The sequence below is a fragment of the Kogia breviceps genome, chromosome 15 (assembly GCF_026419965.1).
Source record: "Kogia breviceps isolate mKogBre1 chromosome 15, mKogBre1 haplotype 1, whole genome shotgun sequence".
Lineage (NCBI taxonomy): Eukaryota > Metazoa > Chordata > Mammalia > Artiodactyla > Physeteridae > Kogia > Kogia breviceps.
In genome coordinates, this window is record NC_081324.1 from 40662333 (window position 1) to 40687630 (window position 25298).

The 25298-nt window shown below is 45.7% G+C and overlaps 1 protein-coding gene and 1 long non-coding RNA gene across 2 annotated transcripts in view; one reads left to right on the forward strand and one right to left on the reverse strand.

Annotated features, from left to right (window-relative positions):
• LOC131742947 (uncharacterized) overlaps nt 1-1488 on the reverse strand; it is a 25089-nt gene extending 23601 nt beyond the window's left edge. The window contains exon 1 of the long non-coding RNA XR_009331608.2: nt 907-1488. This is a non-coding gene — a long non-coding RNA (uncharacterized lncRNA). The remainder of the gene's footprint in view (nt 1-906) is intronic.
• Nucleotides 630-23584, forward strand: INO80C (INO80 complex subunit C). Its single transcript, XM_059041403.2, has 5 exons — nt 630-1450; nt 16409-16519; nt 17476-17587; nt 18337-18404; nt 23185-23584. Exons 1-5 carry the CDS (start codon nt 1295-1297, stop codon nt 23314-23316), a joined length of 579 nt encoding a protein of 192 aa, XP_058897386.1. The 5' UTR covers nt 630-1294; the 3' UTR covers nt 23317-23584.
• Nucleotides 23585-25298: the final 1714 nt, after the last annotated feature.

Consider the following 25298-nt stretch of genomic DNA (forward strand, 5'->3'; position numbering starts at 1 on the left):
CAGATGAGGGGTGATGGATTCACCAGGACAGGAAGATAAGTGAGTGGGTAGCTGACTGGAATGAGAAGAGAGTGGACCCAAGAAGCCAGGATCAACACCTAGTTTCTGGCTAGGTGAATAGCTGGTGGGAGATGTCAGTCTTTGAGATAAGGAATAAGGAAGACTAGATTTAGGGGAAGATAGAGGTGGAGACTGGAGTACAGGAGGCAACATTTCAACACTGGTAGGTTACTCCTTTCTCCAAAGGAGAAAAAGATGTCAGTAACATTATTACTGGTTTCCTATTCTCTTTCTCTCACCTGTTAAGTCATTCTGCAGCCTACTTGCTTCAAGTATCCAGATTCATAAATACTACTTTCCTGTATCATAACACAGAAGCTTCAACGAATTACTGCAAGGGGTTTTCATTTTTTAACTACTTCATTTAAAAAATACTTATAATGTACCAACGACTTGCAAGGTACTCGTGAACCTGGAAAAGAAAAGTAAGCAAAACATAACTGGCCTTCCCCTTATAGAGCTTACTTCTAGCAGAAACCAAATAAGAAATGAACCAACCAATTATAAACCATGTAATTTATGTCATGAAGATTTGAAGTAGTGTCATGTGGCAAATAACAAGAGGGAGCGGTGTTCCACTGAAGTTCATAAATAGGCTTTAGCAGATTTGTGAACTGCTGAAATCTGTATGCAAGATTTTGTCTGTGCCTGTATTATTTGGGGGGGAGGGCAGAAGGGGGAGCTGAGATGCTCAAAGGGGTCCGTGACCACTTCAAGGTTAAGAACCACTCTACCCTTCAAATCCATCTGGGCACCAGGGTACACAAACTTCTGCGCGACAAGGCCGCGACTAAGGGGAATGCAGGCAGTCTGGACGTCTGTCTAGTCCACAGAGAATGACCTTACCTTTACACTCAGAGACATCAAAAGCGATCAATCTTCTGACTTAACGTGAGAAGAGACAACGTGGTGATTAACTTTTTAAAAATCCAGTTGTTTTAAAAAGATCATGGGATGTTCTAATCCGCATCCCTGGGGACGTCCAAGCACGTGCCCGGGTCCGAGCGAGTGAGCTGCGGCACTCCGCCCGCCAGACGCCCTCCCGCCCGGAAGGAAGAGGCAGCTCCGAGCTCCGCCTTTTAGATTTGGCCGAGAGAAGTCGACGAAAGCTTTCGGAGTCCAGGCCGGGTTTTCAAAAGCATTAAGACGGAAGTAACGGCGGGCCGGAAGTTCCAGGGCCTGCACTGGGGCCAAGGTGGGGGGTAGGGGGGTAGGAGGAAGACTCGGGGTAGGAATGGCGGCTCAAATTCCAATTGTGGCCACCACTTCCACTCCGGGGATAGCCCGGAACAGCAAGAAGAGGCCGGCCAGTCCTTTCCACAACGGCAGCAGCGCCGGGGGCTATACCGCCAGTAAGAAGAAAAAGGTGTCCGCCTCTGGCTTTGCGCAGGTACGCTGTCACTCCCCTAGTCAGCGCGTTGCCGGGGCGGAGAGCGCCTGCGCCGGGCTGCGGGGCGGGGCACTGGGAGGCGGGGCGCCTCGCGTGGGCGGGGCCCTGCAGTCGTACCTCTTGGGTAAACGCAGGTGTCTGGCGCAAATGAAACATTTTTTCCACTTAGTTTGCATACGTGGAGTTTGGTTAAAGAATGACCCGCGTTGCATTATCCATGAGGAGAACTGGGGAGGTGGGGAGGTTGTTATTGCCTTACTAGTAGGGACGCCCCTTCCCGTCGGGGTCGCGATTAGAGCGAGGCTCGGGACTTTTCTTTATGTGAGTTTCAGTCAACCAGAAGTTCTCCTGTCTCACCTTCGTCCATTCTGCAGACATTTACCGAGTGCCTGTGAGGTGCAGAACGCCCTAATGAACCGTGTGGAGGAACACAAAGATGTATTGATACAGATGATTTCCCTTATCCTCCCTCAGAAAAGTGCTTTTTTGACCCTCAGTTTTACTGTTCCAAAGTGGGTTTGGTCTTACCTCATGTGGTTGTTATGAGGATTCAATGAGATCATGGTCCTAAGCTCTGAGCACAGCGCCTGGCACAGACTTCACAGCATCTGGGCGATCGGGGCTCCGCAATTCCAGCAAAGAATTTTCAGCAGAAGAGTAGCATGGTTGATGAGTGTTTTTCTTGGCTGCTGCATTTTATTTAAAGCAATGAGAAAGCAAAGATGGAGTGTGTTACTTTGTGCTCTCCAGCACATGGCGTGGCATCCTAAACCCAGAACGACATTCTAGAGATATTAACTGTCTATGGCTTCCTCCATCGATAATTGGTAGTGCATTTTTTTCCTTTTAAAATACTTCATTGATGTATGAATTGCATAAAGTAAAATGCCCAGATCTTTTTTTATTTTATTTTATTTTTTTTTAACATCTTTATTGGAGTATAATTGTTTTACAATAGTGTGTTAGTTTTCCCTTTACAACAAACTAAATCAGTTATACATACACACATGCTCCCACATCTCCTCCCTCTTAATGCCCAGATCTTAAGAGTACTGATCAATGACTTTACATATGTATCCGCCAATGTGGCCACCATCCAGATTAAGATAGAGAGCATTTCCAAGAGCCCCAGAATATTTCCTGGTGACCCTTTCCAGTTAGCACTCTCTTCCCTCCTTGCCAGAGGTAACCAGTACTCTGACATCTCTCACCATAGATTGACTTTGCGTTTTTGAGCAGAATATAAATGGAATCATACAGAGCATACTCTCTTGTGTCTGTTTGGATTTCTCTGTGAAAAAATGTTTGTGAGAGTTATTTATCCATTCATGTTATTACCTGTATCAGTACATAGAGTATATTGTGTAAATATACCACAACTAATGGACATTTGAGTTGTTTACAGTTTTTGCTCTTATGCATAAGCTGTTCTCAACATTCCTAAAAATCTGGGTAGATACATGCTTTCATTTCTCCTGGGTAAATGGATAGTAGTGGAATTGCTGGATCATAAGGTAGACACACATTGAACTTAGAAATTGTTAAACAGTATTTCCCAAAGTAGTTGCACTATTGTGCATTCTGAGCAGCAGAGTATGAGAGTTCCAGTTGCTCTACATCCTCAACAATACTTGGCATCAAGTCTTTAATTTTAGCCATTCTGATGGTTGTGTCATGGTATTTCTTTGTTTTAATTTTTGTGTCTCAGATTACTAATGATGTCATCACTATTTAATTTGCTTTTCACCATTCCGATATCTTCTGTGAAGTGCCTGATTTTTTTCTCATTGTGTTGTTGTTTTGGGGGTTTTTAAAAAATTGTTAGTGTATAGGAGTTCTTTATATGTTACTGGTTGGAGTCCTTTGCCAGATATATGCATTGCGAGTACTTTCTCCCAGTGTGTGCGCGGTGCATGTTGATATCCAGCTGTGCTGAGACCAAGGAATGTAGTCAGTACATATGGGGAGGAATGATTGTTTTGACCCCAAAGGTAGCATTGATCATCAGCTCCTCCACAGCAGGCTTCAGAGAGTGGACGAATGCCTTCAGGATGCTGGGAATTCCCAGTAAACCAGCTTGGTGGAAATCACAACTCTGGTGGTCTTAGAGCTCTCAGTGAGGGGACAGGCTGCCTACGTACTCCCTGTGGGTCTTCTCCATCTCATCAGCCTCAGCAAGTCCTCAGGCTAGAAAGAGAAGGGCATTCCCTGGAATAGTGAATTCTTTTCTTTGTTCTCCTCTTCCCAGCTGGCATTTAACTAATGCGGTACATAGCCAATTACCTGACTCCCACCCTCAGCATCTCATGAAGAAGGAAAAAAACTTGACTTCTATCTCCAGAAAGGAGTCTTAGTTGTTTTTTTGTTTTTTTCCTGCTCTAACATAGCATTCCATCCTAGTTCCCTTGTCCACAGCAAGTGCAGGCATTTGTGCAATGCTGCCCTGAGGGCTGTCTGGAATCTTCCTGAATTGACCCTTATCTGTGTCCCCTCCTCAGCCTTTCTGTCCCATTTCAGTTGAGCTCAGTCAGCAAGAATTTATTTCTGTTATGTCTCCAGCAGTATGCGTAAGACATTTCAAGGGATTACAGCTTGTCCCTGCCATCCCAAAATCCTCCCAGGAGGAGAGAATGACCTACACATATTGTATTAGTTTTCTATTGCTGTCATAACAAATGACCACAAATTTAGTAGCTTAAATAACACCCATTTATTAGTTCCTCGTTCTGTTGGTCAGAAGTCCCGGCACAACAAGACTGGTTTGGTTCCCTGCACCAAGGTGAAATCAAAAGAGTTGGCTGGGCTAGTTTGTTGCCTGGATGCTCTGGGGGGAAATCTTTTTCTGAGGCTCATTCAGGTTGTTGGCAGAATTCAGTTCTTTGCAGTGGTAGGGCTGGGGTCCCTGTCTCCTTGCTGTCGATTTGTCACTGTCCACATTCCTAGCCACATGGCCTCCTCCCTCTTTATTTATTTATTTATTCATTATTATTGGGGTATAGTTGCTTTACAATGTTGTGTTAGTGTCTGCTGTACAGTGAAGTGAATCAGCTATATGTATACATATATTCCCTCCCTCTTGGACCTCCCTCCCACCCTCTCCCCTTCCCACCCATCTAGGTCACCACAGAACACCCTGATGAGCTCTCTGAGCTATACAGCAGGTTCCCACTAGCTGTCTATTTTACACATGGTAGTGTATATATGTCAATCCCAATCTCCCAATTCATCCCACCCCCCTCCCCCACACCCCCTGTCCACACTTCCATTCACTACGTCTGCATCTCTATTCCTGCCCCACAAATAGGGTCCTCTGTACCCTTTTTCTAGATTCCACATATATGCCCTAATATACGATCTTTGTATTTCTCTTTCTGACTTACTTCACTCCGTATGACAGACTCTGGGTCCATCCACATCTCTACAAATGACCCAGTTTCATTCCTTTTTATGGCTGAGTCATATTCCATTGTATATATGGTACCACATCTTCTTTATCTGTGAAGCCAGCTATGGAGAATCTCCTTTGTGTCTAATCTCTCTCACACCTCAGATGTCTCTGACTTCTCTTGTCTCTGACTCTGACTCTTTAGAGAGCTTGTGTGATTAGGGCAGGCCCACCAGGATAGTCTCGTGTTTAAGATCAGCTGACTTAAGACCTCAATTATATGTCAAATATAAGATATATATTGCAAATCCCTTAAATATATCTCAGATCCCTTCAGAGTGGTACGTACATTAGTGGTACGTTTGCTTACAATTGCGGAGAAGGTATGGGTACACCAGAGGCCGTGAATCTTAAGGGCCATCTCTGAATTCTACCTATCACATATCTGAAACAATTAGGAAAATCTCGTCATTCTAAGCATGTCCCAAAGCCGATTATAGGTCTTCTCTGGGATTGGTGCCTTAGTGGTGGGACACAGGAAGATGAGGATTCAGCATAGGTGATGGTCATCAGAGAAGGAGAGGTGGGGAGGGAGAAGAGGTACTAGAGATGGCCTTTGAGGGGTGGTCGGTTTCGATGGGGAAGGCCCTCCAGAGTCGGCGCTGTGTACATGTATCAGATGCTCAAGGTTTCATCAGTGAGATATGAGTGGTTTTTTTTAATATAAATGATTGTAGTTCTTGAGTTAAAAGGGACTTTAGAGATCTTTCAGTATCTAAATTTCAGTAGTTTCCGCTACTTTGTGTCTTACGAAAAAGCAGTGTCTGTAAAACTTTCATGGGATTTAAAAATTTACAAAGGACATTTACATAGACATTAGAGTGCTTTTTGAAATTGGTGAAAATAACTCGATGGATTCTTAAGGTGGGTTTTACGTAATTTCCAGAATGTGCATGCTATTTCTAAAGTAAAATTGAGTGGCTACATGAAATTTAAAGGGCTTTCTGCTTGGAAGTCCTCAGGAGTTGAAGGGAATATTTTTGCTCTAAAAGTATTCTGAGCAAAGCATTTATAGATGTCTCCTTTATGTCAGCCCTAGAAAATGGTATTAAATAGTTTAATAGGACTAAAACAAGTTTGTTTTATTATTCCATCAAGATGAATCTTTAGTTCAGCAGAAATTATTGGTGTTTATGCTTGCTAAATTGTACAGATTGTCACAGAATTACAATTCTGTGTTTGGATTTATATTTTCAGTGTAACTAAATATAGTTATTGATTAATTACATCATAATCTGGAAAGTGCCATCTCCCATCCATTCTGGTCATGATATTTTGAAAATGATTAGTGTTAACTTGGGTTCAGATACACTGTGCTGTGCTAAAGTGAAAGAAGTCATGATAAATAATAATAGTATTTATTGGGCATTTCGTGTGTACCAACTGTTGTTCTAGGCACTTTCTAAGTACTATCTCATTTAATTCTCTGTGAATTGTTATTCTACAGGTAAAAAGACAGGAGCATAGAGAGGTTAAGTAACCTTTCCATGGTCACACAGCTAACAAGTCATAGGGTCAGTACTGGGACCCAGACAGACCGTCCAGAGTCCACATTTTTTTTTCTTGACTGCCTCTCTTAATATCACTCTTACCACTCTCTACCTTAGAAGATGTAATTGGATCTCTAATGTAACCAAATCCAAGGTGCAAAGAAAAGCTTTGGGGGGGAATTTTATTAGCTCAATACAGGGCATTTTAGACTTTTCAAGTGCCTATTCAAGTTAATAAAATCTACAGAGAAACCTAATTGACCTATAGACTGTTACCTAATAGGCTGATTTGTGATGGTGAAGCGGTTAGCAAAGCATCTAAATAGGTTGAGAGGCAGCAGTTGCTTTTTTTTTTTTTTGCAGTACGCGGCCCTCTCACTGTTGTGGCCTCTCGCATTGCGGAGCACAGGCTCCAGACGTGCAGGCTCAGCGGCCATGGCTCACGGGCCCAGCCGCTCCGCGGCATGTGGGATCTTCCCGGACCGGGGCACAAACCCGTGTCCCCTGCATCGGGAGGCGGACTCTCAACCACTGCGCCACCACAGAAGCCCCCAACAGTTGCTTCTTTAGAAGGTTAGTGCAGAGTGCAGGTGATGGTAGAATCTTCTGTAATTGGAGGCATCCAGAGAACACTGGACTGATTTGACTTATTCATCTAAAAAATAATCATTCTACCCCACCTTTTAAAAAAATCATGATAATGTTAGTTTGCTTTCTTCTATGTTTAAAGTAGACATAAAACGTCAGCCAGTCTTCTTCCCCCACAATTACTATAATTTGTGTTTTCTACGTGTTGATATAGTTTTTCATAACGTATATTTGGTGTATAACATTGCATGCCCTGCTTGTCCCTTAGCACTGTTTTCTTTTTGTTTGTTTGTTTGTTTTTGGCTGCACCACACAACATACGGGATGTGGGCTCTTAGTTCCACGACCAGGCATCAAACCTGCAGCCCCTGCATTGGAAGCGCAGAGTCTTAACCACTGGGCCGCCAGGGAAGTCCCACTTAGCACTGTTTCTTGACCCTTTCTCTATGTGATAGTCTTCTCAAGGAATTAAGTGCTCTTATTTAATTGACTTGATTGAATGTTAGGTTGCATCTCACTTTTTTGGTGTTTCAAGTAACCCTACAGTAACCCTGCAGTTTTAGACTAGGGTCAGGTATTTGAATCTAGAATACTATTAGATAGATGTAACTGGGCATTGGATTCATGAATGATAAGACAGAGGACATCTGTCTCCCTTCTGTGTAACCACAGATAGAAGGCCCCCTTTCAGTCTGAGTCAGAGCCCTGCAGGCTGCCAAGGAGACACGAAGTGGTGCATTTGGGCTCTGGTCGGGCGAGCTGAGGCCTTGCTGACTCTGGAGCAGTCCTTTGATGGCGGGCCGGTTCCTCTTCCTTGGGTCTTAATCAGCTCTTTTTGTGCTGCAGAGGGGACAGCCCTTAGGGCCTGGCGTCATACCTTTCCTCTGATCTCAGGGCTTTTGTGTCTTGGGGCGGGACAGTTCAGCTCCTAAAGTATCTTAGTGTTAATAATGGTTTAGTAACATGGAAACTATACATCATTTCAGATTGTACTTCATTGCAGCCCAGCCTCACAGACTTGATCCTCCCCTTGATGGTACATCTCTCCCTCCCATCCCATCACTAACAGACCCAGGCATCCAGTTTGGCTGAAGCCCAGGGGAAGGGAAGAACGAGGGCACAGTACCATGGAGGGTGGGTTTAAAGAGGAAAGAAAAGCAGAAAACCCCGCTCGGGGCCCAGAGTCGGGTGTTCTTTGGCATCTGGTCAGAGAGGGAAGCAAGCCTTCACTGTTGCAGAGGCAGCAAGCGGCCCCAGATTGACGTGGCCTAGTTGGTGTCAGGATGGCGTCCTTTCCTGTCCCATCCTCAGCGTGACTCCTCAGCGGGGGTTCGGCCTGCTGAGGGACGAGGGAGGAGATGAGGATGGGGTGACTAGATGAACAGGAGGGTTCGGTTCTGGAAGTCAGTGCTTGAGCACATCACCCTCACCCGCTTCTTGCTGCTGGAGTGGCTGATGCAGACTCCCGACCCTCTCTTCCCATTGCCTCCTGTCCTCTGTCCTATGGCATGTCCTCTCCGGGAGGAGGGGGGCGCCGAGACCTGCCAACCCATGTGGGCCGCAAGGCACCTGCTTTCCTCTGCCGCCTCTGGGGCCGCACCCCTGCTCAAGTCCAGCGAGGTGTTCCTGCTGCATCCTCCTGGGTCTCCCGGGTCCTGGGAGCAAACAGCCGACCTCAGAGGATGAGCTTGTTCCCTCCCGGGATTTCACTGTGCACCCGGTGCCTTTGAGCCCCCCACTAGGAGTCAGGGAAGAAGCAGACACAGAGAGGGAGGAACGCAGGCTGTTCTGGGCCACAAGAAAAAGCCGAGGTCCCTGCTGAGGACGGTGGCCTGCAACCCGGGCGTGTCCCATGGGTTGTTCTGGAATCACCATAGGAGGCCTTGGGGCCTGGTTCTTCATTTCCCTCTAGTTTCTCCTCTTTGCTTCTGAACAGTTCTGTTTGTTTGTTTTCTCCCAGATGGAAACAACATTATGTAAACAGTCATTTTCTTTATGAAAAACTCAAATGAAGTTGAAACTTACAGTGGATCTGGCCCCGGGAAACCTCTTCCACATTCCACCTGTTTTTCCCGAGTTGGCCCTGGCTGGCTTGGCTTTTCTGCTCAGACGTGGTGCGCACTGCATAGTTAGTAGGGTTGTTTTTCTCTCTCTCCCTTAACTTAGGCTGCCCTGTAGGCCCAGCCTCCTGACAGCCCCCACCCACCGGCCTGCTCCTCCCTGGTATCTTGCTGTGCCCTTGTGAATTGTCAGATTCCCAGGGAAAACAGCCCCTATCCTTCTGATACTGGCAGGTGGCCTGCTCACCTCACAGGCCTTCCAGCCAGTGGGCCTGGGCTTCCCCTTCAGCACTGTGCCACCACCTCTTGACAGAGCAGGACCCTGTCACTCTTCATCTGCATGCCAGCCATCGCTTCCTCCCCAGGGCCCGTGGCTCATTCGCTGTTAGGTTGGCAGCTGGCTGTGTGCGGGGGAGGGTCTCACATGGCCACTGTATTTTTTTAATCCTCTAAATATTTTAGTGTGGATTTCCTAAAACCGAAGGCATTCTCATACATACATAACAGCAGTACAGCGGTCAAATTTAGGGAATGAACGTTGAAGCGACACTGATACCTCATATACAGACCTTATTCTCGTCCTTTGTCTGGTCCAGGATCCAGCCTAGGCTCACACTTTGCACTTAGTTGTCATGTCTTTTTAGCCTCCTGTCATGTGGGACAGTTCTTCCGTCTTTATCTTTCATGACTAATGACACTTCTGAAGAGCACGGCTCATTGTTTCATAGACTCTTCCTCAGTTCGGGCTTGTCTGATATTTCCTCGTGATTACATTTGGGTGATGCATTTTTGGCAGGAGTAGAGAAGGATGCTGTTCCCTTCTCGGTGCTTCAGGTCGTGGAACTTGATGTCGGTCCATCCCGTTGCGGATGATATGCCTGTGAGCACTTAGTGAGTTAGTGTCTGCCAGTTTTCTCCACTATGAAGTTATTATTTTTCTGTTTGTATTAAAGTATCAGTGTCTTGAGACTCTGTATATCCTGTTTCTCTTCACACTTTTGCCGACCACTTTTAGTGTCTGTTGATGGTTCCTGCCTGCAACAGTTATTATAGTGGTGGTTGCCAAATGGTGATTTTCTAATTCCTTCTTTCCTTCTATGATTATTAGGTAGAATCCTGCTGTGAGCAAGAGCTTTCTCTTCTCTCCCATTTCCTTTGCATTCTTACAATCAGTGTTTGTATTCATCCATTCTCATTTTGCTCTTGGGTTACAATCCATTACTAGCCTTCTTCATTCAGTCTTTCATAAATGTATTTGTTTGTTTATTTCTAACAGCTTTATTGAGATATAATTTGTATACCATAAAATTCACACCTTTAGAATGTACAGTTCAGTGGTTTATAGTAAATTTACTGAGTTGTGCAACCATCACTACTATCTTATTGTCGAATATTTCCATGACAGCCCAAAGCAAACCCCTACTCATTACCAGTCACTCCCCATTCCCCTGTCCTGCCAGCTCCTGACAACCACTGACCTCTGTGAATTTGACTACTTTAGGTACCTCAGATAAGTGGAATCATACAAAATGTGGCTTTTTGTGTCTGGCTTCTCTCAGCTAGCATAATATATTCAAGGTTTATCCATGTGGTAGCATGTATCAGTACGTCATTCTTTCTTACAGTTGAATAATAATCCATTGTATGGGTAAGCCACAGTTTGTTTATGCATTCATTAGTTGATGGACATTTAGGTTGTTTATGCTTTTGAGCTATTATGAATAATGCTTCTATGACTATTTATATATGGATTTTTGCATAGACATATGTTTTCAATTCTCTTGGGTATATACCTAGGAGTTGAATTTTTGGGTTATATGGTAATTCTATGTTTAACATTTTGAGGACCCAGCAGACTGTTTTTTTTTTTTTATTACATCTTTATTGGAGTATAATTGCTCTACAATGTTGTATTAGTTTCTGCTTTATAACAAAGTGAATCAGCTATATGTATATATATAGCCCCATATCCCCTTTCTCTTGAGCCTCCCCTCCCACCCTCCCTAACCAACCCCTTTCTAGGTGGTCATAAAGCACCGAGCTGATCTCCCTGTGCCATGTGGCTGCTTCCCACTATCTATCTGTTTTACATTTGGTAGTGTATATATGTCAGTGCTACTCTCTCACTTCGTCCCAGCTTACCCTCTCCCCGCCTGCCCCCCCACCCCCGTGTCCTCAAGTCCATTCTCTACGTCTGTGTCTTTATTCCTGTCCTGCCCCTAGGTTCATCAGAACCAATTTTTTTTTTAGATTCCATATATATGTGTTAGCATACAGTATCTGTTTTTCTCTTTCTGACTTACTTCACTCTGTATGACAGACTCTAGGTCCATCCACCTCACTACAAATAACTCAATTTCATTTCTTTTTATGGCTGAGTAATATTCCATTGTATATATGTGCCACATCTTCTTTATCCATTCATCTCTCGATGGACACTTAGGTTGCTTCCATGCCCTAGCTATTGTAAATAGTGCCAGCAGACTGTTTTTCAAAGTGATTGCACCCTTTTACTTTCTCACAAGCAATGTATGAGGGTTCTAGTTTCTCCACATCCTCACCAACACATTATTATGTCCTTGAGTGTAGCCATCCTAGTGGGTGTGAAGTGATATCTCATTGTGGTTTTGATTTCTATTTCCCTACTGACTCATGATGTTGAGCAAATTGTCCAGATTTGGCCAGTGGGAACCTCTTCAAACTGACTCCTATGTCCTTTAATTTACGCCCATCACTTTTTGAGTGCTGTCATAGACTTGAACTGTGTCCCTTCAAGGTTTGTATGTTAAAGTCCTAACCCTCAGTATGCCTCAGAATGTTACTGTATTTAGAAATAATGCCATTAAAGAGGTAATTAAGGTTAAATGAGGTCATAAGGGTGGAGCCCTAATTCAGTATGCCTGGTGTCCTTATAAGAAGAGGGAGGGCTTCCCTGGTGGCGCAGTGGTTGAGAGTCCGCCTGCCGATGCAGGGGACGCGGGTTCGTGCCCAGGTCCGGGAAGATCCCACATGCCGCGGAGTGGCTGGGCCCGTGTGCCATGGCCTCTGAGCCTGTGCTCCGCAACAGGAGAGGCCACAGCAGTGAGAGGCCCACGTACCGCAAAAAAAAAAAAAAAAAAAAAGAGGGAAAGATACAAAAGGGGTGGGGTGGGGAGGGCATGTATACAGAGGAAAGGCCACGTGAGGACACAGTGAGAAGATGGCCATCCACAAGCCAAAGAGATAGATCTCATAGAGAACAGGCTTGTGGTTGCTGGGGTGGGGGGTGGATGGGTTGGGAGTTTGGGGTTAACAGGTGCAAACTATTATATATAGAATGGATAAATGAGGTCTAACTGTATAGCACAGAGAACTATACTCAATATCCTGTGATAAACTGTAGTGGAAAAGAAGATGAAAAAGAATGTATATATATATGTATAATTGAGTCACTTTTCTGTACTGCAGAAATTAACACAACATTGTAAATTAACTATACTTCAATAGAATAAAATTTTAAAAAAGAGAGAGAGAGGCAGGTCTCAGGAAAGCCCAACCCTGCTGACACCTTGATCTTGAACTTCTAGTCTCCAGAACTGTAAGAAAATAAGTTTCTGTTATTTAAACTACCCAGTCTGTGGTATTTTGTTAGGCAGCTCTAGCAAACTGATACAAGCATTTTCTTACTTTCTGGCACCACAAGGCTCATCTTGTACTCTCCTGCCCCAGCCCTGGAATCAGCCATTTTTTCAAAGATTACTAGTTCTTGGAGAACAATATTTAGAAACCAGGATTTATACCTGGTGTCCCTATTGTTTATTGTTCCCAGCCGTCTCCGTGGAAGAGCTAGGAAATGTAGGTGTGTGTGTGTGTGTGTGTGTGTGTGTGTGTAAGCGCTCCCCATGCTTTGACATCATATAGAATTTAAGAAAATCATGAGGCTAATGATAGTCTATTATATTTACCCCATTTTTTTCAGTCATTCCATTGTTCCCCTTTTCTTTCTGAAGTTCCCAGTCTTCTGTTATTGTTTTTTTATGTTTTCATAACAGTAGGTGATATCTGGACTTTCCAGTGCCATTGGATATGAGTTTCAGGAAACACTGAGCCTGGATCACTTAATGCCTCTGTATCCATTTCTGTGCTTATCTGTCTGTATATATGTTAGAAACCATGAATTCCTATTGCTAACCTGTGATTTCCATCCAGTAGCACAAGGTTCATTCTAGCCGCCCCTCATTCTTTATTTGCCTCATCTTAGAAGGTGTGTAGTTTCAGAATTATTAACCGGTACCCTTGTGAGAAACAAACCTACCAATTGTTCCTGTTTCTTTTTGCCTCTAACCTTAGGTTATATGGTCAGAATACTATGTTCACATCACTAACGTTATTTCTCCCTTCCTCCCCTTCAGTGTGGTTGTGTTATTCATTCAAACCTCAGTTAAGTTGGTTTCTTTTTGTTTGTATTCCATTTTCTCTATCTGCTGCCCGATCCTTGTTGGTTGGTTTTATTTATTTGTTTGTTTGTTTGTATGTGAAAATTTAACATGGTTCAGAAGGTCAAAACTTTACAGATAACTATACTTGGAGAAGTTTACTCCTCTCTCGTCCTTTCCCATCTCCCCTTCCTCCCACCTTGTTCCCTTTTGCCCTATAGGTAACCAAGCCCAGTTGTTTCTGAATTATCCTTCCTGTGTTTCTTTGGGTTTGGCCACTGCTTCCCATCCAGAGACGATTCCTTACAGTAAACTCCAGAGTATACACATCTCAAATACTGATGCTGGCATGGAGTGACGCTGCGTTGTCTTATTCCTTAACTCCAATCAGTTAATCAGTCAGTGATTATTTGGGGCTTACTCTGTGCCAGGCACTGGGTTAGATGCGGGGCACGGAAGACTGGACCAGATGGTGAAGCAGGTTGTTCTGACCCCCTGTGCCTTCTCACCCTTGGAGTCTGTCCCTTCCCTCATCTGCTCGCCTCTCTCCTTTGTCTCTCCTTCTTCTGGTCTGTTGTTCCCTGCCTGTTTCACAAAGCTGCTGTTATTTCAGTGACTAACCAAGACTTAAATACTAGCTATCAATCATGTATCCAATTTATGATATTACTCTTACAAATAGTCAACACTAAATAACATTGACAACTGGCCAGAACTACTCAAGCTAATGTCGGTTACTGATTAAATGTGATGGGAAAAATCAAATCTTCCTCATCAAATTGGGTCTACCAGGACACATGCATGTGCAGAAATACTATGACCATGAAGGAAAAATCACAAGGGCAATAAAAAGCTGGTTATGTACAAAATGCTAAATCTAATCTTTGTTGTACAAGTAAAACTGACATGGACTAATCCCAATGGAAATTTTAGTGGAGCATAAATAAAAATGGAAAAAATGGAAACTCCTTATGCTTACAGAAAATGACTCCATGGATTCTGGACCAGAAAATACAAAATACAGAGGCGGGGGGAGCAAGAGGGGAGGCTGGAGAGGAGACCAGGAGGCCAGACTTTGTGCCCAATTCCCAGGGCGGTGGGAAGCACTGATGAGTTGTACATAGGGGAGTTACGTCAAGTTTACATTTAGAAGTGTGTCGCTGAGTGTGCTGTAGAGAACGGAGAGGGCAAGATGTGTGCTTCTGAGGCCGTCCCCTGAACCCCAGAGATGAGGAAGGGCCAGATAAAGGCGAAGGACTGGGGAGGGAGGGGAGGATAGGAAAAGAAAGAGAGAGAGAACTGTGGCTACAGATGGTGGGAAAAGGATGAGAAATTGGAGGCGTCTTAGTTCTTAGAGAGTGGATATCTGAGCTAGGCCTTGGAGGGGAGAAAAGTTAGGAAAGGCCGTGAATAGGGGAGGATAAGGTGAGCAGTCCAGATAGAAGAGGGGTTGTGGGCAGAGGAGAGGAAGCACAGGCCCACAGGAGAGACCCTGGAGAGGAGTCTCGGAAGGTGTGTGAGAAGAAACTGTTCGGGGAACTATTGCAGCAGGGTGGGTGGTCCCTGTCTCCCCCACCCCCCAGAACTCTCATACACTGCTGCTGGGAGTGTAAAAAAGTGCAGCCATTTAGGGAAATGATCCGTCAGTTTCTCATAAAGTTTATTCACCCTATAACCCATTCCACTCGTAGGTATTTACCCAGGAGAAGTAAAGGCACATGTCCACATAAAGACTTGTACAGAATGTTCACAGCAGCTTTATTTATAATAGCTGAAGACTGAAAATGACCCACATTTCATCAACAAGAAAACGGACAGACATATTGCGGTACATCCATACAGCGGAACACCGCTCTGCTGAGTGGTACACAAATTCTGTGAAACAAACTACCAATCTATGCAGAGACATGGACAAACCTCAAAGACTTTATGCTGAGCTGAAGAAGCCGAACACAGCAAACAGTACATGCTGTCGGATTCCGCTCATACGAATTGCTAGGACAGGCCAAAGTAACGTGGTGGGAATCAGAACAGTGGCTGCCTGAGGTTGGAAGGTATTGACTAGGAAGGGGCATGAGGGAACTTTCTGAGATGATGGAACTATTCTGCCTCGTTAGGGACCTGGCTTACACAAGTGGAAGCATTTGGCAAAACTCATGAAACCTACACTTAAGATCTGCACATTTCACTGTATATAAATTATATATCAATTAAAAAACAGTTTATTGCGGTCTGGGAAGATTGGAAATAGCATTACAAATCAGAAGTGATTTCTTCCTTTGGCTTGCTTTTTCTTCCTGATTCTTGGCTTCAAAGGTTTTTTTGTTTTAAAGTGCATTAGCCTGCTTCTCAGGGCACTCTCTGCCGCAGCCAGCTGACCGTGGCCCCCAGCCTGCTCTCCCTTTATTCTCCGTGCTCAGAACGCCCACATCCTGTTGTGCCCTTATGCGTACCAGCTCCCTCCTGGGTTCTCCAGCCGATGAGAGCCTTAAAGGGGCTGGACCTTTTTTGTCTTAATGTTTCAAGACACAATTTGACAAGATCGGCAGGAGTAGGGGCCATGTGGTGTCACGGAGATGGTGGGGCCTTTGGAATTGCCTCCACCTGGGTTTGAATCCAGAGGTAATCCCTGTGTGGCCTTGAACCCATATACCTGGGCCTCAGTTTTCTTCTGTGTAAACTGGGGATAATAGCACCCACCTTGTAGTAGTGAGACACCTGTGCTTGGCGCCCAGGGGAGCCAGGAAGCCTGGCGGCTGGGGTCCTGGTGCCTCTGCTGTGGCTTCTGCACAGCGGGTGCTGCTTCCAGGCTCTCCCCCGGTGCAGGCCGCCCGCTGGGACTCTGGGCACACCGTCTCCCCTCGCGTGTCCGGTGCTGCCATCTTACGTCTTGTTGAGAGCTGAGTTAGGAAGCTCAGCTAAAGGACACTGACCTCGTACTATTCTTATTATGTTTTAAGGGTATCAGCATGGAAGGCGTGAGTGAGAATAAAATGGTGCCCTCTGATTTTAGCACAGGACCTCTTGAAAAAGCTGCCAAACCTTTGCCATTTAAGGATCCCAACTTTGTGGTAAGCATCTAAGGTGTTTCAGAATTAAAAAACCAAACAACTATACCTCGGCCCCTGATCTTGCTGGGCCTGCAGCCCAGGCAGCACTGGTGCCCCGTCTCCATCAGCCCAAGTCACCACCTCCTCCACTGTGGGCTGTTGTAGGAGGGGTAGGGGCGGGTGAAGAAGGCCCTTCCTGTTGATCTCCCAGTGTGCCAATTCCCAAGGATTTTGGTGTCCTTTGTGGAATTCATTAAAGGATACCATTTTGAGAGTGGGTCACTTCCATGATGATTGCTCACCTTCCTTCTTCAGAAGATTTAGATGAGGCTTGAAATAACTAAAAGAGGAGTACTTGAGGGGCAGGATAAATTACATGACTCAGATTATACCACTGAAGTTTATTTTTCATTAATTAGCTTTGAAAATACAGCATTAACAGTGCCTGTAACAGATTTTTGTATTCCATTTTATTTTGTCATCGTCATAAGACAACAAAGAAAAAAACATTTCCAGAAGGCTTGCTGTGCCATGATTGAGGCTTCCTTGGGTTTTCCTGGAGCACCAGTAATTTCCACGGTGGAGACTGGCCCTCAGAAAGGAGTTTGGAGATGTGGTCATGAGTTTAAATCTATCTTTGTAGTAAATTTATTTTAAAGTAGTGGGAAATTCATGAGTGAATTCCATAAAGTTAGACCCAATAAAGGATGTGACTTTCTATGTGCATATAAAAAAAATAACCTTTTGTTTCTACTCCATCACCAACTAACTCATATGTTTTGACAATCCAAAAGCTGTGCTTTTTTATAAGTAAGATTAAAGTGCATGGCGTAATACTTTTTTAAAAAGCCTTAGCGTACACTGACTGCTGATTGAATGAGGGGTTTATTACAGTTATGAATATGCATAAATGTCAGATACTGAAATGATCATCTCCACTGATTTCTGTTTCTTCCAATCCATGCTTTCGCCTCGAGCACTCTGGCCATGGTGGCGCAGCGGCTGGCAAGAAGAATCGAACCTGGAAGAACCTGAAACAGATTCTGGCTTCTGAAAGGGCACTGCCATGGCAACTGAACGATCCTAACTGTGAGCTGCCTAGAACCTCCGAAGTGTTTATAATGTCAGACTAGGAACTTTCTTATAACAAACCCACATTATTGTGTTTGCAGTCATGTAGAAACCATTTTTAGCTTGGGGATTTTACGGTGGCATCCATATTGGGAGATTATGTGTCTATTTCCTCATAGCTGTATTCTGTGTTGAATCTGTGTGTTTGCGTTGTCATGGATGTGCGGTTTTTAGTGTCACTGTTAACATTTCAATCTGCAGCAGTAGTATGCTGCAGTGTTTCCAGATCTGTGTTATATGTTCTGCTCAACTTCCATGGAAAGTACAGGTTCGAATTTCCTTCCATCTCTGGCCCCACTGCACGTCTTTCATAGGGGTGACTCAGACGGGTGACAAGTGAACTAGTCAGTTGCCTGGGTGTGGACATTCCGGTGTCCGGATGCTCAGATCCAATTAGTGGGTTGTTTGGCATCTCATCACATCAGTCCATGTAACCGGAGACAGTGAAAGTAGCTTGTGGGCAGATGAGCTTTCCGGTGGTTCTGCTGGAGTGGAGGGTCCCTGGGGACAGGACAGAGCTGGATCTGGAGCCTGCACCTGGTCTATGACATCCTGCATTATCTCCCCAGAGAATTCTGAGTACTGAATCACAAAGTAAAAAGTTCAGGAATATTATCAAGCAGTATTTTAGGGGGGAAAAAAAAAAAGGTAAAGGATCTGAATGTTTTAAAGCCAGTTTAGTTATTTTCTTTTTTTTTTTTCCCCAGACTTCAGTATTGATGCTCCTCCATCCTTTAAACCAGCTAAGAAGTATTCTGATGTTTCAGGTCTTCTTGTGAGTATAATTACATCTCTGTGTCTTACAACATTGAACTGAAAAGGAGATTTCACCGTACTGTCTATTTAGAAAGTGTTGGATATTGACCCTTGGTCCTGCCAGAGGCCGTGTACTCTGAACAGGTAATAGGTTTGTGCGGAAGCATTCACTCAGTTATTTAAGAGCGCCTGCAGCCCGGGGCATCCATGCGGGCAGCCTGGAGCAAGGGTTGCTCCTGAAAGCAGGAGACCTGAGTGTTAGTTTCCCTTCCTCTGCTTGTTAACTATATGAGAGAACATGAAAGAAACAACAATTTCTCTTTTTTATTGCTGAAGTTTTAAAAAAAATCCTGCAATTTAGAGACGATTGTATTGGGTTGGCCAAAAAGTTCATTTGGGTTTTTCCATAAGATCTTATGGACAAACCTGAACAAATTTTTTGGCCAACCCAATACTTTAAAAAAAAAAAGTTAAACTTCTTTAAAGAGGCACTATGGTAAAGATAGTGATTTTCAAATTTATTTTTAAGCATCAGAATCCCTTTTCCAAATGAAATCTTTTACAGAATCCCCTGGAGCCCACCTGCCCACTGTCACCCCGTGTGGATCTGGTCCTCTGCCCTTCCCCCCACTCCCCACCCCAGGGACCCCTATGGTGCTTCTAGGGAACACAGTTTGAAAACCAGCAGTGCAGTTGGACAAGTGGGACTTGGGTAAGTCCCTGAACCTCAGCGACCCCAGAGAACCTCGTTTCCTTGTTTGCAGAATGTGGATGAAGTGTGGAACTTTCTGCTTGCCTTCTTCATCCTTTTTCATTATTATTAAATTTGGAAGATGGGCTTCTTTTCAAAACTGTAGAAATAATGACACACCTCACTTTTTGAAGCTCATATACATCATTTAAATGCTTTACCTTTTTATGAAAATGTGTGACTCCAACTTCTGTAACACACTAAATTAATGATATACAGTTTAGATTGGGAAAGATTTTTTATTATATTTTTGAAAATAATGTTAGTTTTCCTCTCTGAGTTAGTCATATGTTTTAGGTTCTCCTCCAGAGAGCACACACTCTTCAGAGAGCACACTCTCTTCAGAGTACAACAGACTTGTTAACATAGACCTTAAATATAATGATCCTAAAAAATAGGGAGAGTAGAAGCACTGTAAAGTGACGTGTGTGTGTGTGTGTGTATGTGTGTGTGTGTGTGTGTCTGTGTTGGATTCTTCTTTTTGCGTCCATTCATGGGCATGTATCTTTTTCGAAAGGTCCCCTGAGGGGACTTCCATTTAAGAAAAATATTGTAGTCTTATGCTATCTCTTGTCTACTGCCTGAAAATAGTTGCCTCATATATTTGACCCATTTTAATAGTTGTTTATGGAAGGAGGGTTCATCTGGCACAAGTTATTCTGTTATGGCCCAAAGTGGAAATTTCTCCCTGTACCATTTTGTGCTGAGCTTGTAGCAGCCATGGTTCATGGCCAGACTTGGAGGGTGGCCCCTTAGAATGTAGCTTTATCCTCACCACTATCAGGCAGCTCATCTGCTAGTGGAGTGGTTTTCACACATTAGGAGGCATGAAAATCATTTTGAGAAGCATTGTTCCAGGCCCCTTTATGCCATTGGCAAAGGACTCGTCACGTTATACATAACTAACCTCTTGCCCCACTGTGTGTAAGAATTAAGACATTCTGAATAAACAAAGAACTCTACCAAATCATTGAAAGACAATCCCGTAGAAGAATCAGCGAAAAGAATATGAATAGACAATTACAAGGAGGAAATACAGATGACCAATGAGCACATGTTCAATCTCAATGATAATTAGGAAAAAGACTCATCAGGTAGGAAAGAAATGAAGACATTTGGTTATATACTTTGCCACCAACATAGAGAATGGACATCCTCCTACATGGCTGTCTTGAGGTGGGAGTCACATTGGTACACATTCTCGGGAAAACGATTGGCACTACCTATCGAGACAAAAAGGTAGAGGCCTACGACCTAGCAGTTTGCCTTCCAGCCATCTCCCTAGAGAAATACTGTGTACAAGGAGCTTCATGCAGAAATGCTTATGAGAAAATGTGTTAGCAAAATATTGGAAACAACATAAAGTTCAACCAGTGGGGTAGGGCTGTGGGGTTCGTACTATTCTGTGAGCTTGATGTATAGGTAACAACATGGGTAAACCTCTAAGATGTGGTGCAAGGCAGGATAAGTAGCATGGTGCCACTTCAGTAAAACTCAATACACAGACACAAAAAAATACTGGGCACTTCTCTGGTGTGTTTGTATGTGTGTGTGAGGGTATATATATAAACAAGGTCTGGAAGGGTGCCCACTTAGCAGCACTTTCCTCAGGGGAAGACAAAGGACTTCTGGATTGTAGATGGTAGAAAGGAGACTTTAGTCTTATTTGCAATGTTTTCTTTTTTTTAGAGGAGAATATGTTCACCTGTTACTTGTATAAATTAAACTTACGTAATTAAAAAATAAAGCCGGGCTCATGTTTACACTGACCCATCTGTTCCAGCCAGTGGCCATTTCCCCTGTGCTGGGGCCTGGCCAGAAGGGATGCAGGGTCACACCTGTGTTTAGCCCTTTTTACAAGGCTGTGGAAAGTACTGCGGCTCTGGGTGAGATGGACGAGCAGCATATACTGCCTGTCCCCCTGTCACAAGGGAGGCATTAAAGCCGTTTGCTGCCTGCCCTCTGGGCAGGGGGCCTTTGCTTCATTCAGGCTGGAGGGACGGAGCCCAGAGGAGGGCAGACTGCAGGAGTCCAGTTTTTTACTTGTTCTTCTCTGAGGTGTCACCCAGCCTCCTTCCCTCTGTTCAGAATACTGGTCCGTGCAAGTTTGTGTTTGACCTCTTTGTTGGCGCAACAGTTCTCTGTATTCCGCATTATTTGTTCAGCAGCCTTCTTGGCAGTGAGGCCTGAACTTGGGCGGGCGGGCTTGGCACAGTTTGGTGGTAGGAGTGAGGCGGCCACAGAGATGGAACCAGGCCAGGGCTGGTTCATCCATGGAGGCCCGATGATCAAAGCCAGATGCACATGCTTGCACCCCTGCTCGGAACTGCAGGGCAGCTCCCCTGCCAGTTAGACATCTAACTGCCTCACGGCCAGGAGCCCTCAGAAGGGACCTGCTGCTGTTTTTCTAGTTAAGCCTTCCTTTATATGAATGGCATGAAAGGAAATGTGGTACAGAAAGGCAATATCTAGATTAAGCCAAAGGATCAAAGTTTTGTTTTATATAGAACTTTAATTAATCTTAGCTTTTTAGGAATAATCTCATTTTCCTGACACACAGACCTCAAATACCTTAGGGAGATCCCCAGTGATGGAACTGAAGACTTTTTAGAGCATGAGAAACCCATGACTAAGTTCCCTTCAGCTTGTTGCTTCTTCACCAAGCCTCCCTCCCTCCTTAGATCACAGCGCGTCTGGGTCCATGCAGAGACGACCAGCACTGGCGCAGACAATCCACACCTGAGTAATTGGCTATTATCTGTCTAGACGTTAATGGCATCTTTTATAATTTTTTAAAGGAGCTCCAAATGACTCATCCTCATGTTTTCTGTTTCAAAATCTGTAGGAGCCATGTGCCTTGAGGTAGAGAGTAAGTGAATATTTTCTCCACTCTGCACATGGGGAGAACAGACCAAAAGAGAATTTTGATATATCAGTGGGAAACAAGTTCTCTTTTCTGTGACTCTCCCCATCGTTTCTTTTTTTGTCCATTCACTCATCCCTTATTCATGGTAGCTGAAGACCCACTGTGCGCTCTGCATCGCACTAGGAGACAGTACAGCCAGGATCCAGTGATAAGCAAGCCACAGGGTTCTTGCCTCATGGAGACTCACAGCCTAGACTTCAGGCAAAGAGTCACACAGATAATAAACGTAAGAGCAACAGAGATAAGCATTCCACCGGAGATAGGGGTGCTGAGGTGAACGTGAGGATAGGGTCCTGACTGCCTGTGGGGGCGGATAAAACCTCCCCGATGATGCGACTTCGGGGGCTGAGTCCTGAGGGCTGAGCAGGTGGTTACTGGGCAGGGAAAGGGCAAATGGGCAGGACGGGAGGGAGGCGCTTAGAGCCAGGGTGGTTGGAACCGGACGGTGGGGACACGTGGCCGAGGCAGAGGCTCGGAAAGAGGGGCCCAGGCAGGGTCTGAGGAGCTGTGCTGCGGACTTGGGCCATTGAGAGGTTTCATGAGGAAAGACATGATCAGAGCTGCAGGTTGTAAAGATGCCCCTGGCTGCAGGTGTCGGATGGCAGCCCTCTCCAGTGGAGGAGGGTGGGTGGCCAGTCCGGCACTGCAGGGTAGCCCAGGGAGCCATGGAAGTGACCTGGGGGCGGTGAGGGGGAGCAGGAGAGGAGCACACTGGGAGTAGGTGGCGTGGGGACGGGGTGCCCCGCCCCCCGCCTTGGGTGACAGATCCGGAGCATTTGTTTGACGCAGGTGGAGTCTGAAGGCAGGGATCAGGGAGGGATGATAGACATAAATTCAGTTTGGACCTGTTGCTGGTAGCCCTGAGGCACCAACCAGAAGAGTCCTGGTGTCTGATGTGGTTATTCACCCTTCCTCCTGTCCATACCCTGGAGCCTTTCTCAAGTCTGGCAAGATTAATGTGTCTCTGCCAAAGTGGGCAATTTAGCATTCTTGGTGACAGAGTCAGACACGATGAAGACATTTTTCACTTTCAGTAAAACAGAAAAATAATTTTTATCTTGATCTTAAATCTCAACTCCGACAACAACTTTCTGCCCTCCTCTGTGCCTGTTTCTCACCCAGGCCAGCTACACTGACCCCCAGAGCAAGCTGCGCTTCAGCACCATCGAAGAGTTTTCCTACATTCGGCGGCTGCCGTCCGACGTGGTCACGGGCTATCTGGCCCTGAGGAAGGCCACGAGCATCGTTCCCTGAGCCTGGAGAAACGGAGCCTGAAGTGGAAAACTGTTTCAAAGGCAGGCTTTGGACTCAAGATTTTGTTTTATGGAAACAAACTCATTCTGTCAATCTGGAAATGTCAGTGTTGGGCCTTGGAAAGAATGTTTGGCTTTAATTTAAGGAGGTTTTTTTGTTTGCCCTCCAAGTGTGATATTTCCTGTTGAATTAAATTATACTTCAGTTGTTGCCCCAAGTAAAGTTGTTTGACAAGAAAATATAAAATCGTGCTTTTAATTTAACCCAAGTAAGTCCTCGAACTTTTGCTTCAAAGCCATGGACTCTTATAACATGTGTAAAGACTCGACAGTGAGTCCTGACAATGAGGCTGACTTATTCCTGATCCTGGGGACTCCCTCTCTGAGCATGTTCAAATTTGTCCCTCATCAGAATGCTTGGAAGAGGTCCAGAATTAGGGCTGGAGAAGAGAGAACTGAGGAGCTCACCCTGTCACACGGGGTCGGTCCTCATTCTGGGCCTTGGCCTCTGAATCAGCCTCTCTTCCCTTCCCAGCCTCCAGGACCGAGAGAGATACGTCTGTTAGTTAAGCCACTGAGTGGTCTGTGGCATTTAGAGCAGCCTGAGCTGACTAAAACAGCAGCCCTGGCCCCTTTCTGGAGGTGTGGGGTATGACCATTGTCACCCCTTCCAAGCAGGATGTCTGTCCTGGTACAGAATGCTGCCTGCTCCAGAACAGGGCCTGCTTCCCATCCTCCGAGAAGAGGAAGCACTCATGGGCCAGGAGAAGGAGACATACTCCAAGCTTCTCTGAGCCCCATTCCCACAGGTCTCTGGGGGGTGACAGTGGAACCAGACCCTGGGGCTTCTGAGCCAGAGCTGCCTGTGCTTTGGGTGGGTTAGGCCCCCAGGTGCTTTTGCTTTCTGAGGGAAAGCCCCTTCTGCACCCCTCTGGGCACAGAGAAAGGAAAAACAAAGCCGAGAGTCAGCTGGGGGCCAGCCCGCTGGGCAGGTGGCAGCTGCCGGGAACCTGGCTTTTCCCTTCCTCCGGGTGGGCGCAGCAGCCCCTGTGTCATTCAGCCCCTTCCCAGTTGCTGGTGGGGAGAGTGGGAGGGGTGTGGTGTGGCTTCTCCCTCCCCCACGGAAAGGGACTGAGGTGATGGCCAGGAGAGCGAGGACCTTCTCTAAGCCCGTGAGCACTGAAGCACTGGAGCCTGTGGCGCGGGGGTCCTCAAGCCTCAGTGCTAACAGAGCCACCCGAGGCCCCGCTGTAACACAGACAGGGGCCCATCCCCCAAGGGTCTGATCCAGAGATCGGGGGTGGGGCCTGAGAATTTGCATTTCTAACGAATGATTCTGATGTTGCTGGCCGCAGGAACCGTACTTTGAAACCCACTGCTGACACGGAAGTTCTCTGCAGGAGCAGAGGCTGCTTCCTGGGTTCCCACTCTCGCTCCTGCGTCCCCTGCCTGCACTCAGCCTAGGAAACCCCCATGGAGCGAGTGAGTCGAGGGCCCTTCTTGCCTTGCTTCCACCTTCTATGACACAAAGAACACTTGGGGCAGGTGCACTTCTCTTCCCATGAAGAAGACCCCCCCATTTGGAGCATGCCCCACGATCCTAACCATTTCTAGAAATGGAAATCCTAATCATTTCTAACACTGCTTGCTGGCCGCCACCTCAGTCCTGATTTCAGACTCCCCTGGGCCAGGTGCAGGAGGAAAAAGGATCCCTGCCTGGCACACGGCTACCGGGGCTTCCCACAGACCCCTGCAGGCCTCTCAGGGTTTGAGGGGGGTGGGTGTGCACCAGAGCCCTCCGTCAGAGTCACCTGGGACCTGTTAAAATGCAGATTCCTGGGCCACACCCTACACCTTCTAATCAATGCATGGAGTGGGGCCCAGGCATCTGCATTTGACAAGTATCCCAGCGTGCCTGTGACGCACAGGAGGTTGAGACTGCCGCCTTCCGCAGGCAGAGGGGAAACACGTGTGCTGGACACC

Coding starts and splice junctions, on each gene's coding strand:
- INO80C (XM_059041403.2), top strand. CDS start 1,295: ATGGCGGCTCAAATTCCAATTGTGGCCACCACTTCCACTCCGGGGATA. Junction 1,451..16,408: donor CCGCCTCTGGCTTTGCGCAG/GTACGCTGTCAC, acceptor TTATGTTTTAAG/GGTATCAGCATGGAAGGCGT. Junction 16,520..17,475: donor TTAAGGATCCCAACTTTGTG/GTAAGCATCTAA, acceptor TTTCGCCTCGAG/CACTCTGGCCATGGTGGCGC.